Consider the following 15,616-nt stretch of genomic DNA (forward strand, 5'->3'; position numbering starts at 1 on the left):
CTGCCACAGTCCCTGAGAAACGCCTATCCTCAAAACAGTACTACTGTCCATGCTGTCCCTCACAGCCAGGTTCCTGTTTGGGGGAGTGTTTTGAAAAGCACCACCCAGTACATGAGTACTGGAAGGACCAAATAAAACCTCAGGTAACAAACCATTGAAAAGAGAGATTCTGCTCCCCATTCCTAAAATTCTTATTTTGTGCAGATTCAATAAATGTATACTTATGCCATGGTATTTCATTCTTTGTTGGCGTACCCACTCAATGAAATACTAGTATACACACTTACTGGGACAAGACAGGCAATAGCAACTAGTCTCTGGTTTGAATGAGAAATTTGTAGAAATCAGACATCTGGATGCAGACAGATTACTTTCAGCAACTGAACAAACAACATGATATGCATTATAAAAATCACAAAAAACAAACATTTTAAATATTTTTCTATTTTTATTGTTTTAATATAAAAACAAAGCCATTTTTCTTGGGCTCTGGAAATTCAACTGCATGAGGCAGGCCTTTCCAGGTGGTAAATCACTCTTCAGGGTCTATTGTGTAAATAGTGCTGATAAAAATACTGAAAGAAACAATACATTTAGAGACAAACATTGAGACAGGCTTGTAGTAAAAGCACCTGCCATTTAATTAATTAAAGTTACTTTTATAACTTCATCAAAAGTTCATTTGGGACTAATTATCACTCAGAGTTTTTTGCAAAAAAGGAAAAAACTCACTGTTAAATCATTTTGTGTTTCATCAAATTTGGAGGGACATTCTCAAGTAAACTGTCACATCCATACACACTTGAATGACCACTGTTTTCTAATTGGCAGGGACTTCCATTTATAAAACCACATCAAAATCACTTGTGAATTTACACATAACATTTGATTACACTTGTCTGTTTAGAAAATACAAATGGTAGGTGGTCTTAAATGTATTAAACAAAAAAACAAAAAAGAAAATTAACAACTTTAAGCAATCACATCTGCTAATAAAATACACCAGTTAAAGTATTTAAATAAAATACTGGCCCTTTTTAAATAAGCAACACAAACCTTAACACTTGGGTCAAATTCTAATAAGCGCATCCCAGCAGGTAATACAATAAAACACAGACACAGCCACTGAGTGTTTTTATTTATTCAATGAGCCCCATATGGAAAATGTGTACAATAATAATAATAGGAGAAGCTAAAATGCCTACTTCTGATGGAAAATATTTTGAAGTGAAAATATTTTAATAATAAACCAAACTACATTTTTAACACAAGTTTCCAAATAGATTATTGTCTGGACATTAAACACTTCACAACATGTTTCCTTAACTGCTTCCATTTCAAACATTTCACAACATGTTTCCTTAACTGCTTTCATTTCTGTAGACTCTATATAATAAAGACTTTACAAGATTTAAAGAAAAGTTTCACACCATATATCATAAGGACTCAACTCCTCAAACCTCATTTCATATGGCTCAGTGTTTTAAATAGGAATGCTTCTTCCCATATTTAATGTTGTCTTGCAGTCTGTAATGTCCTACTGGCATTCGCTCCTTACACCACTTCAGACCCTTCTTCCAAATAGGCTTCACAGAGTCAATAGACCAGCGAGTTAAATATCTGGAATAAAACAATAAAACAATGTTGGTGTAGCCATGGAAACAAAATGTCTTTGCCCAAACAGTCCTCAAGTATCCTACTCACTTATTCTAAACAGTTTTGGATCAAACACCTAGTAAATAAACGTTTACATAATTAAAAAACAACAACATCCAAATCAAATATTTAACCATGCACAAGTTTCGAGTGTATTTCTGTCTGTAAAACTATAAAATCTTCAAAACACCATTCTGTACTTAAAATTCAGACCCCCTATTAGGAACAACAGCAGATTTTTTAGTGGTACCAGAAAGGTGAGACAGGTGCTGAAACACCGGTAGAACTTTGGGTAAAAGTGAGACACCTGAGTAAAACAAATGTTAAATAACTAAATCATTACTTATTTTATATTTCATGTCATCATATACCTCTGAGTTAATAAATGTAGTAAGGCCATAGAAATTGTATAAATCTAATGGGATTTTTTAATGCTTTCCTTAAACTTCAGAACTGCTCCAGAACCACATCTTACATCAAAGACGACAGAATTATGTGCATCCAATGCGATTCAGATGTTTTTATCATTTCTTCATTTTACATCCTGGAGAATTCTTCAGTGCAGTATACACTGAAATAGTAACTGTAGGTTAGGTCACAGAATTTTTAAATCAGGACTGACCCTCCTGAGATTAAAGTCCTTTGATACAAGTTATTTTAACTTAACCCTTTTCAGTCCTTGTAGCAGGGCGGTAGGAAAGCCCTGCTATTTATAGGTGTTTGTTTATTTTATAACAGGGTTTCCCCCTCTGCCCCTGTCTTATTTTGTGTTTATATTATGATTTGGTTGTTGTAAATATGATGGGATAGCCGTGCGGTTTTGTTTTGTATATGTTTTGCAGTGTGGATGGGAAGCCCCATCCACATTAATAACTCATGCAGAAGGTGGCCATCTCCTGAAGTAACTAAGTGATTCATTTATTGCTAATCGGGAGATGGTCACTTGCATAAATACCTGCAGCTCTCTGCACTCCAGGTTGCTGTACGGAGGAGATCGAGACAGCAAGCAAGAGGAGATATTTAAAACTAAGTTACAGGATCAGTGACAGCAATCTGCCTAGCCTGACCAGTGTGTAGTTTATTTTGTGTTCAAGATTCGTTTTTGAAAGATCTCTTATTTTGCTCGGTGAGCAAGTGTGTATTTTTGTTTAAGTCTTGTTATGTTTGTGTTTTTTAATAAATGGCGCGCGCCACCCTGTGAACTGCAGTACCTGCTTGTCTGTGTTTCTGGCCTGACATCACCGCAAAGCAATTTCCTGCCACAGTCCTATATTACATTTTTCCTTTCTGGTCCGATGGTGGACCCTGTCCGACATCATCAAAAAGACGTAAAGCACAGGTCTGTAGTTGTTTTTTCTCCGGAAAGCAGAGAAAACCTTTCAATGGCCGAGTGAGACCAATAGAAGCCAAAAAAAAGGGGTGGATCTGAGCAATGCACATAGCCTCTGTACCACAGAGATAACACAGACATAAACAAGATAGCTGCTTCCGCATCCAGCGCTCAAAGAATATCACAGACATTTGTCAAGCTTTTTAAGATGTTAATAGTAATAAAATAATGTCTTGAACAGCATTATTGAGGAGTTTGGTGACAAAACAAGTGATCAGGAGAATTTATCAATATGCATTACTATGAAGAGGTATGTAGATGCAGTACTGAATGTCCTGTTAATATACAGTGCCTTTTAAACCTGTTTTACTTTGAATAAAATTACTTTTAAAAAGCACTTGTAAAATAAACAACTTGTGTGAAAATAAATTGAACCTGACATGCCTGACAGGCACTGAATAAATGGATCGCAAAGAGTTAACATCTTGGAGAATGTTGTTACTTTTGTGTAAAAAGGCTAGCCCTCACATAAGGACTGGTTCCAATACCAAAATATGGATGAAGACGCTCACAACATGAACTATACAGCTACTTTATATCTTAGAGGTAATCTCATTATACAGTATATTCCACCTGTGTTACCAATTCACTGTTTAGATAGGAAAGTGTTTTTTTGTTAAAAACTATTTTGGGAAGAGCTCCATATACAGTGCCACCTTTGATCCTTTGGTGGTCCACTATGACAGGAGCCATATAAAATAAAGATTGACTGATTGATTCATCCAAATTAAACTTCTTCCTCAAACAGAACTGTATAAGTTACAGTATATATGTGGACAATTTGTTTGGATCAAAGATGGTGTTTTTTGTGATTTATTGTAATATGGTCACACATTGATAGCACCTCTACTATCACTCTAGATAGATGTAATATAGTAAAACAAAATTCACACTTGTCATCATAGACCAACCTTGGTTATTAAAAGAGGGGATGTCCCACTCCCAAGTATCAAACAGCAAAAGCTTTGACCCATTCCTTGTAAACTGTGCTGCAGGTACGTATTTTGTGCAGTGCTGTATATCTAGGCAGAATTTGGATCCCAGCTGGACAGGAACAGCCAGGAGAAGTACTTACAGTTACAACCTAATGCAGTAGATCAACATGTGGTAGTGCCCTAGTGAGTGGAGGCAGTGCAAAATATACTGAACTTCTTTATAAACATAAGTAATGGAAGCCTGGGTTTAGAAGTCAAATGGAAACAATCATTTTATAAATTGATTGTAGCTGTACGATCCTGTTCTCAAAGCGCTAGATACTTAAATATCCAACCAGAAAGTAAATCTATAGCAACATGTATAATACATGAAGGCCTTATCCTAGAAAATGCAAAAATTCTCAGGAAACCATCGTGGTAAGGTGCAGCATTTTCTAGAACCATGTCTTGAATCCATCATATAAAGTATTTTGAATGCAGGAAACCATGAGATGCTGCTTAATAAATATAATGGGCGTTTCAAGTATCAAGTAGTGTACAATACGCAATGTAGTTTGAGGGAAATGAGGAACAATTTTCTGAAAATAGTGTTACGACTTTAAAGTATTATGCATTGCTGAAAGAACTTGGTAAACTAGGTATAAAATCAATAATAATTTTGAAAGCCACTGAACAGAAGAAACAAGCAGCATGGTGTGTGGTCATGTGGAAATCAAAGAGTGTTGCCTCTGCCAGGAAGATAATGAATACAAGGCACAGCAAATCCATAGGAAAAAGATATATGCCCGGAATACATTTGTCCTGTAAATCTAAACATAAAAAGCTACTTAGTTTAAAAGCAACACTATGTGTTTCATGTACAGTTAATCTTCACAAAGACACCCATTTTCTTAAGCAATACACGGCACTGTATCTGTAAAGAGTTCTTTTTACCCATAAAGTTCACAAAGCTACAAATTTGAATTTCAGTGCACATCCCTTTGAAGGTCTCACATACTGAGGTTGACAGAACACACTTCCTGGCGACTGTATACTTGAGTTTTAGACCAGTTTGACTACTGTAAAAAAAAAAGTCATCTGTGTCCTTATACCCGAGTGTGGAATTATCGGGTGAGTGGCACGGCAAGGAAAGGGAGCCTTTAGAAAATACAACTACATGGATATTATATGGATTTAAGCCCTTGGGCACTGCAGCCCTTTGCCAATGTTGCAGAGTATAGGGCACTTCCTGGAAACTATTCTCTACCTTCTCCTCCCTCCTCAATCCTCCCCCTCCTCCTCTATCTCCTCTGACGACTTTGCCTCTTTCTTCTCCTCTAATATCTGATATCCACCAAATCCTTAAAACCTCTCCCTCTCCCTCCCCCACACCCCCTCCAACATTAACACCCTCTTTCTCCTCCTCTCCCCTCTTAGACTGACCTCTCCTCCTCCTCCTCCTCCAGGGCCACACCAGGTTAGCCATGGACCCCCTCCCCACTCACCCCTTTCAAGCTGCTGCTCCTGCTCTACTCCCCTTCATCGCCTTCCTTCAAAACCTCTCTGGCCTCTTTCACTCTGCCTTCAAACAAGCCTCTATCACCCCCCTCCTCAACATCAACCCCACCTCCCTCCAGAACTACCGTCCTGTTTCCCTTTTTCCCTTACCCTCTAAAACCCTTGCTCGGGCAGAACACTCTCCTCGACTGCTCTGCTCACTCCACTGAAACTGCTCTCCTGTCTGTCACTAAGTCGCTAAACTCTACCCATGCTGCCTCTCTCTCCTCTGTCCTAATTCACCTCAATCTCTCTTCTGCCTTTGACAATGTCGATCATTCTATTCTTCTATCCTCTCTCGCTGACCTGAGAATATCTGTCACTGCTCTTGCCTGGTTCTCCTCCTGCATGTTTGACTGCACCAACCAGGTAACCTGGCATGGCTCTCCTGTTCTCTCTCTACACCCGCTCCTTGGGCCCCCTTATCACATTCTACGGTTTCTCATACCATTTCTATACTAATGATGCTCAGATCTTCCTCTCCTTCCCTCCCTCTGACCCCACCAAACCCTCCCATTCCTCTACCTGTCTGTCTGCTATCTCCTCCTGGATGCACTAGCATCAACCTCTCTAAATCTGACCTTTTCTTCCCCTCTTCATCTTCCCCCTCCTCTGATCTTGCCATCTCTCTCCCTACTCCTCAGCCAAGAACCTCAGACTAACCCTGGACCCCTGCCTCTCCTACTGCCAGCACATCTCCACTCTAGCAAGCACCTGCCACGTCTTCCTGAGCAACAGAAGAAGAATCTGACCCTTCCTCACCAACTACTCTACGCAACTCCTCGTCCAATCCCTGGTACTTTCCTGCCTAGACTACTGCAACTCCCTCCTAACCGGGCTCCTTGCGTCCACCACCCATCTACTCCAGCTCATCCAAAACTCTGCTGCTCACCTGGTGTTCTCTCTGCCTCACTTCTCCCACACTACTCCACTGGCTCCCGATCATGGCTTGCATCCAGTGCAAGGCTCTTGTACTCGCCTACTGATTCCTTAACCAGACTGCACCCAGTTACCTCCAGACCCTCATCTCTCCCTACACCCCCACCCGAACTCTCCACTCTGCTTGCACTAGACGATTGGTTGTACCTACTCTACGCTCCCCTGCCTCCAGAGCCCGCTCCTTCTCCACCCTTGCTCCGCAGTAGTGGAACGACACTCCTATGGGTGTCAGGACTGCCCAGTCCCTGACCAACTTCCGGCACCTCCTCAAGACACACCTATTCAGACAACACCTGTAAAATTCAACTCTTCCCTTCTGGACAATATAGCACCCTGCTTTTAATGCACTTATCTGCTCCCTATTTTACTGTATTTAATCCTGCAATTAACCCAATCTGTAGTACTTTGTATTTCACATGCACTGGTATCTAACCCTGATGTACCTATCAACACTTATCTGCTCTTGAACTGCACAGATATCAAATTGTTTCGTCTTTGCACTTATTTGGACTGAAGTCACTGTATTTTGTATTTTGATCTTAACACTTTGCGGTCCTATCTCGGACCAGGTCCGACATTACAATTTCGGTGAGCCGAGGATACAGATAATAATTGGGCACACTAAATTGGGGAGAAAGCTGGGGTAAAAAAAATTCCCCAGGTTTATTTTTCTTTTTAGATTTACTATGCAGGACAGACACTATAAGTGTTCTCTTTATTAAAAATGTGGACAGATTAATCTACAATCTCTAATTACAGGTGTCCGGTTGTGCTGGGTCCTAGTGGAGACTACTATACAGACCAATGATTACACAAATATATTTGGGAAATAAAAATTTTGGTCTTGCTGCAATGTCGTTGAAACTGATCTATGAAATCTCTAAGAAAAGCACATTTTCCTAAAATACAAATAAAAGTTATTACAAACTTGTAAAAACAGAAAACATTTTACAGGAAACCGTAAAACTAATATGGGCTTTAACACTAGGACCGCTATGGCAGTCATTTGGACAGTTTGAAATTAAATTGCTCTGCAAGTCTGAAAGTTATGCGATTGTCCGCTTACGACTTTTTCTAAATACATGTATTAAATACCCTGACAACATTTGAAAAGCAGGATCACGAAAATAAGGAAGTTATAATCCCACCCACCTAGAATCGCCAAAGCTGTCATTTTAACTGCCTTTCACAATACATGTTTTTATTTTTAATATAACTAGGACTTTTGTTGTTTTTCAGGTTTTATTTCTTTGCTTTGCTTGAGCTTTTTTTTGTGTCAAAGTATGTATAGTAACTCGACCATACTTGCACACTTAAGTTGTACCTTCTTTCCTTTGCTGTCTTCCACAACGAAATCCCTATGGTCACAGCCACATCCTTCTGGTATTTTTTTTGTGTGGAGTCATTTTTGTACATTTCAACATAATTCTGTTTTAAATCCTCTGTATTCCAAAACTTAAAATGTTGTTCTTCAACCATTCTGATGCAGACTTGCTTGCGTGTTTCGGATCATTGTCTTGCTGCATGACCCAGCTGCGCTTCAGCTTCAGCTCATGGATGGATGGCCTGACAGTCTCCTGTAGAATTATCTGATACAGAGCAGAATTCATGGTTCCCTCAATGATGGGAAATCATCCAGGTCCTGGTGCAGCAAAGCATCCCCAAATCATGACATTACCACCACCATTCTTGACTGTAGGTATGAGGTTTTTGCTGTGGAATGCAGTGTTTGGTGTTGGCCAGACATAATGACTTTTGACTCATCTGTCCATAGAATACTGTTCCAGAACTCTTGAGGACCATCCAAGTGCTTTTTGGCAAACTTGAGATGAGCATTCATGTTCTTAGTGAGCAGTGGTTTCCGCCTTGCTACTCTGCCATGAATCCCATTTTTGCCCAGTGTCGTCCTGATGGTGGAGTCATGAACACTGACCTTAGCTGAGGTGAGAGAGGCTACAGATCCCTGGATGTTGTTCTAGGGTTCTTTGTGACTTCCTGGACAATCTTTCGCCTTGCTCTTGGAGAGATTTTGGCAGGACGGCCACTCCTGGGAAGATTCACTACTGTCTCAAACTTTCTCAATTTGGACAACATGGATAATATGGCTCTGACTGTGGTTTAGTGGAGCCCCAGAGCCTTAGAAATGGCTTTGTAACCGTTTCCAGACTGATAGGCATCAACAACTTTTTTTTTTTCCCCCTGGAGGTCTTCAGGAATTCCTTTTGATCGTGGCATGATGTGCCTCTAGAACCTGTGTGCTGACAACTTCACTCTCATGGTAAGGGCCAAAGTTAGTCAGATTTATATTGGGCAGGGCTGGCCCAAATCAGGCCTGATTGTTAACCAAAGTATTTTGGTAATCACAAACATTTGCCCGTTTTCCCATTGGAAATAGTGATATTTTGAAATATCACTGTCCTGGTCACAAAAGCAGTTTGTGGGGAATAAAAGCCATTTTCTATACTTTTGAGGCACAAGCAATTAGGAAATAACACTTACTACCCAGGAATAAAAATAAAATAATTTGTTACACTGTGTTATTTATCTGTGCCAAACCTAATCAAAAGTACAGGTATTATAGGTGGTGTCATATGCAGAAAAAAAGTTCTAAGGAATAGATGTCTACAATTATTTATTTCAGCATTTTTTTTTTTTTTTTTGTGCAAAACTGCTAATTCAATATTCATACCGAGAAGGAAAATTAAATTAAATAGCTAGTTGAGGCACCTATAGCAATAATAACCTCTGTTAAATGATTAGGATATTTGTCAATGAGCTTTTGGCATGATTCTTTAGTGATTTTTGACCATTCTTTAACGCAAAATTGTTCCAGTTCATTCAAATTCCGAGGACTTGTCTTGTGCACAACCTTCTTCAACTCATACCAAAGATTATCAATCAGATTTAGATTGAGACTTTGACTAGGCCATTCCAGAACCTTGATTTTGTTCTTAAGTAGATTTTGATGTGTTTTGGATCCTTGTTGTGTTGGAACATCCAGTTGCGCTTTAAACAAAAAGTTTTGTAGCGGAGGGTTTCAGATGATATCCAATATCTTATGGTATGCTATGGAATCCAGTGACTCTTTCCCACTGTACAACCAAGCCACGCCAGGGACGTACCGAGCCCTCATGGTGTGGTTAAGGGAAGCCTCCTCACCCCCCCCCCCCCCCCCCACTGAAGAGCCGAGCAGTGCTATTAACGTGACATCCAAAAAAAGTTGTTATTAATGAACTCAGTACGCCAAAAAATGTGCAAACAAATGATGTCGCTATATTTTGTAAATATATTTAGGAATGTCTTTATAATCCACACATTTTACTGATTATATTTACTTACTAATTTTGCTTAAGGGGAAAATAGGTTTTATATGATTTGCCAAAGATATCTTGCTTCAGGATAGCAGTTTTTTTTTTTTTTGTTGGGTATATAAAAAAAAGAAGCCGCGCGAGCGCAACGAGCACCACAGTTGAATGCATGGTACAGTTGTACAGTATTTTCTTTGACTATTTTTATAAATAAATTTAGAATGGTTTTATTTTCAATTATTTTCTTTATATTAATATAATAAAAGGTCAAGAATGAGAAATTATGGTAGAATTGAGTGTTTGAGTGTGCAAGTGTACCGTAACCGCGGTTTACGTCCATTTGCGTCAAATCAGACATTTCGGGCATAAAATTTCTAATTTTTGACGCACGATTCCAGATCTTCCAGGACACTTCTATCTGCCCACAGAGAAACTGCAACCTGAACGTCCTCTGCTCGGCTCAACAAATAGACAGTGGAGAACCAACCGTACCGTACCGAGCCCTCACCGGTTGGATGCTCCAGTGAAGAAGGGGTACATCTTACCATGCACTGGAACTAAAATTCCTGTGCCATTAGAGGAAAAACATCCCCATAGAAGGATATTACTATCTCCATGTTTGACAGTAGTATGGTGTTATTTTCTTTGTACGACTATCAGTGTGACCAAATAGCTCGATTTTTCTTTCATCACTCCACAAAACCTCAAGATCAGAACTCCACAAGACCAGAACTCACATCCATCAAAATATTTATTAGTTTAAATCTTCAAGTTATTCATCAGAATTTGGTACTCTGACGAAGACAGCTTGACGGACAAATCTCCCACGCCAATCTATTAACCTAATAAATATTTTGTACTACGAGCGTGTGCTGTGCTTTTTGAACAGATTAGATTTTATTATTTTGGATGCACCTTGACTCAAGTTGGCTCAGAGCACTTAAGTGGCATTCCAGAAAATTAGTTATGGTATGCTCAGACGTAAGTGTGATTAATCTGAATTAAAAAAAAAAAAAAAAAAAAAAGTGTTAAATCGGAAAACTTGTATATGTGATTAATTGGCAGTATTATATAAAAGTAATTTGTCAATAGTGAATGAATGAAGTGAATGACTGAATGAAGTGTAGGAAAGGAAACACAGTGGTGTGATTCCCAACAAAATGACAGACTTCCTTTCCTTAAGACATATTTAATTATCTCCTGAAAAACACATCACGTTGATGACATTTAGAATTCACCCCAGGCACTTTTATCCATGCATATGTATATTACAGAACATCTGAGTTTAATGACAATTAACTTGTTTTGTTAACATGGAAATATACTAGGGAACACATTTATTTTGACATCTGTATGAATTATAGTAAACGACTTATTGACATTTTAAAATGGACTAGTCGCACGCATCGCACAAGAAAAAAAATAAAAATGTTAAGTCCCCAGGGAGTCCATATATAAATATACTAGAGAGCACACTTATTGTGATATCTATATATCATGTATACTAAATCATTTATTTGTTTTAAAATTGAACATTTGGCTGCAGAAAATAACTTTTTATATAACAAATATAAAAAAAAGGCCTGGCATGCATGGGATTTGAAACTATAACCTTCAATTTGTAAGTGTGTTGCGTTACTGTCAGTGTGAAAACAAGCAGAATTTTGAGATGTTATTTCTTACATTTTGGAGATTTTTTGAAGTCATCATCATCATCCTGAGATTCTAAACTTGATATCTGAAAAATGTTGGTTTCCTGTCAGTGTAACGCTCATTGTGGTGCGTATAGCCACAAGGAAGTATGTTTCCTCTCGATACTGGTTGAGAGTAATGCTATGTGTTCTATGTTTGAGAATTAGCTATGCTGAAGGATAGCCTATATATTTGGTAAAGGTAAAACAAATAAATACAATATTAAAATAAATGAATACATAAATCAATACATAGACATTTATTTCTTTCTTGATATTTCTTTATTTCTCTCAGACATAAATACTGCCATTTACTACTGTAAGAAACAAATACTCAACAGTTCTTGTTCAATTGTACATTAGTGAAGATTTTTGTACATAAAGGTTGTCATGCTTTCATATATTTTTACTTTCAAATAAAAGTAAAAATTGCAAACAATTGCTTTATTGCAAGACTTGTTGTCTGTTCAGTTTGTCTCATCTGTCTTATTTTCCATGTATTGTAAGGGGAAGGGGTCATGCCGTTACGTAGCATGGGAAGGGGGAGCGAGTGAGTGAGTGGAGAGAATGTTTGTTGGGGTTTTCAGGGGGTTGCACAGCATGGATGTGACTGGTTGATGATGAGTCGGACAGTGGCGGGAAACGTCGGTAGGTTATCCAAGGGGATTCCAGCGCTGAACTTGAATGAGAAACTGTGGGTGTGACTGAGTGAGCGTGTGAACTGTGACCAGAGAGAATATGCAGTGAAAGTGCCAAGACTAAAAAACAGGGTTAGTATTTTGGTGCAGTGAATTCCGGCTCCTGACAGGAATACTCTGTAATTTTAAATAAAACAAACATTGAGTACTACGTCCTATATATGAATACATTACAATATACTAAATGAACGGATCAAACTATATATATATATATATATATATATATATATATATATATATATATATATATATATATATATATATATATATAGGCTGAACAATTTTGCTATTCCCATAATGTGTGTTATAAGTGAAAAAAAGAAGTGATATCTGAAACACCAACACATTGGAAATGTGAAAAAATGGCAAGTTATCAAAAGTGCCCACCCATTTAAAGTGGAGAGATGAATAACACTAGCCCAATTTCAAGAAACCATTGGGGCAACCTTGCCCTGCACAAATAGGCACAACTGTAAAAGCAGTGGTGGTCAAGGTTGCCCCAACTGTTTCTACTAACTTGGCTTGTGTTTTTCAGGCACAATAAAAGATCGAACCTGCATGAAAAACACAAGCCAAGTTAGCAGAAACTACTGCTTATGCTGCTGGCATCAGTAATCTACAGCATTGTCTTGGCAAAAGAATGGGATTTCATCTTTGTTCTCAAACTCTCCACTATCTGAATGGACCATTATAGTAAACACCCTCTCTTTGAGACTTGCCATTAAGACCACCTATGTCAGTCCCTTTCAATTCAGAATAAATCTGAAGTTGTCTGCTATTATCCTTTGGTGGTCCTAATAGAAGGCTTCAATTGTAAAATCAATTCCTCTGTGCTAAGCCTTATTGTATACCTAAAGCTTACTAATTACTAGTCTTGTCAGTACAGACTACTTCAGCACCGTAAAGTGCAGTCACCCATCTCAAATGGATGAAAAATCTTACAATATCAGGAGGTGGTGCAGCAGACTAATTCAGTAATTTCTCATGCACAGGTTGGAAAATGATTCAAGTCGCTAGTTAAAAGTGTGGTGATTTCAATGTAGCCCTCTACACAATGTTGGTCAACTGTCTAGCTGGCACCAAGCAATAAAAACTCTTGCTGACACTGCCTGATTGCAGCCATTGCAATGACAATTCTTTCATGTGAACTAAATACAAAAAAAAAAAAAAAAAAAAAAAACTATAATACCCCAAAACCTTTCACTGCACATCAAGCAGAACTGTAGGCTAGGTAAACATTGACAGATTTGTATGCTACTGAACAAGGAGTAGGCATTTAAAGAAAGCAGCAATGGATACATTTGAGCTGTTCAAGTTCCACATCTCGGCACCCAATGCTGCAATGACAGTAGGCAGTGGCCTCTAGGGGAAGAGGATACATACAGTAGGTAAATCAACACTATCAGAACTATAAACTGAAATCAAATTGTTGCCTTAAAAAAAAAAAAAAAACCTTGATTCATACAGTCAATAGTTTGTGCTGTCACTTAATCTGTAGTTATCGTGTTCTTACCATCACATGCACCATAGAAAATGGAATAAAAAATGTAATTCTTTAAAAAGGCTAGAATTTACAAGTATACATTTAAATGTAAATGTCTCAAAGGAGTCACATAAGTTATTCATTATTGTCCCTGAGTGATTTTCTACTACTTTATAATAAATTTGGATACCATGGAAGGAAGCTAAATAAATATCTGCAATATAAGAACATGCCAGACTATAGTCTTACAGGCTCCTTCCTATTAAAACACACAAGGCCATGCTAAGGTTCTCTGCATTTTTAAAATTAATAATATACTGTTCTTATCTATTTGATCAAATGTACTGAAAGAAAGAAATGCATTTAGCTTGTGAAGCATGCCCTTTCAGTGTTTGCCAATGTCAATGGTCTTCTCAGTAAAATTCCAGAAACACTGCTAAATTACAACTTTATCTTTAATTACTCTTCAGGGAAAATATAACGTCTGCTGATGGAAGACATCCTGTAGTTTAGGCCCTCATAAGACACTTTAAGGTCTATAAAGTCCTGGAGAAACTGCAGCACATGCACATTACTCAATGAAGCACATGATACGTTAGAAGATTTTGTATCACAAGTTCGTGGTTCATTCTGGTGATGTGTTCACATCTCGTCTTACTGTCTGTATACTGGATCCATTCATCAGGTGAATGACACTTAGGGCTTCAGGAATAAAAGAAAGGGGCTAAAAATTGCCAAGCTAACAAAATGACTACATTTTACATTCTTTCAGGAATTACTTACTGAACTTAAGCACTAGTAAAAGTGTTGCAGGAGATAATCTTTGCCAAAAGCTAATGGAAAGTATAAGAGGGGAAGTAATGGGTCTGTGTAAAACAAGCCAAGTTTTGAGAAGCTTATAAACGGTTAGCATGAGTTGCATCGGATAATAATTGAGGAAGTTAAGAACAGCAAAACTAATTGGAAAGGATCTGAAAACTGGCCATCAGATGCATCATGGTTTTCTGTCTGTGCTGTTTGTAATGTGGTGGCTGAAATGGCTGTGTGCCGCTTAATAATAATAAAAAAAAAAAATGGAACTACCACCTTATAATTTGGTTTATATAAAAAGGCGTTACCAGTGTGAACTAGCAATCCAAGCAAAACATTAAATGATATGGCCTTTCTGCCATCTAAAAATTTAAAACTTGTTAATAACAAAAAAAACAACAAATCAATCAAAAAAGTGTTAATCTTCCTCTTCTATGGAGTTAAATTCAAAGCAGTAAGTGAGGAGGCCACTATCCCATGGGAATTTCTAACACTCCAGTGTTCCCTCAACAGTGCAGACAGTCCCAGACTGGTGGGCTCCAGAGAACGACTCCCACTGTGATTGAAACACAATACCCACAGCTTCTAATGTTCTCATATTAAAAAAAGAGAATACATTTGGAAGATTTAATTTATTCTGTTTGTACTAGTCTTCATAAACATTCATACAATTAAAGACAATTAATTTCCACAACAGAGTCACTTATTCCCTTCAAGTACTACACAACCCTTTTGTTTTCATTTTCAAGACCTCTCTGTCATTATAACGTGTGGGATAAATGACGCTGTGGATTTAATCCACTGTTCCTTCAGATGAGAAAGCTCAACATGAATCCATGTCAGCTCCAAAGGGGCCAACATTAATCAGGTCTTGACAGCTGGGCAGGTCCCATGCAGGATGAATATGGTGGTCTTAGTCTCAGCCCATGTATTTGAAAGAACAACTAACCAAACTGCCATTACCAAGGGGATCCAATTCATGGAAGAAATGGGGGGGGGTTGGGTTAGAAAAACGAATAAGATTGACTTAAATTACTGTTTATCTTTCTTTAAACAGTTCTATAAAACACAGACAACAGAAGTAAACAGATGTAATCAGTCCTGTGAATTCAAGCAAATATTTAGTGTTGTTTCTCAAGAGCCAATTCTTTTACAAAGCACAGAGATACA

General features: G+C 38.1%; 1 protein-coding gene across 1 annotated transcript in view; it reads right to left on the reverse strand.

The window, feature by feature from the left end:
- Positions 1-435: 435 nt before the first annotated feature.
- The window catches only part of mrps18a (mitochondrial ribosomal protein S18A), a 45,259-nt gene continuing 30,078 nt past the window's right edge, over positions 436-15,616 (reverse strand). Inside the window, exon 6 of the mRNA XM_041252755.1 lies at positions 436-1,620. Within this exon, the coding sequence (XP_041108689.1) occupies positions 1,476-1,620 (145 nt within the window). The 3' untranslated portion in view covers positions 436-1,475. The remainder of the gene's footprint in view (positions 1,621-15,616) is intronic.

This window comes from Polyodon spathula, chromosome 6 (assembly GCF_017654505.1).
Source record: "Polyodon spathula isolate WHYD16114869_AA chromosome 6, ASM1765450v1, whole genome shotgun sequence".
Lineage (NCBI taxonomy): Eukaryota > Metazoa > Chordata > Actinopteri > Acipenseriformes > Polyodontidae > Polyodon > Polyodon spathula.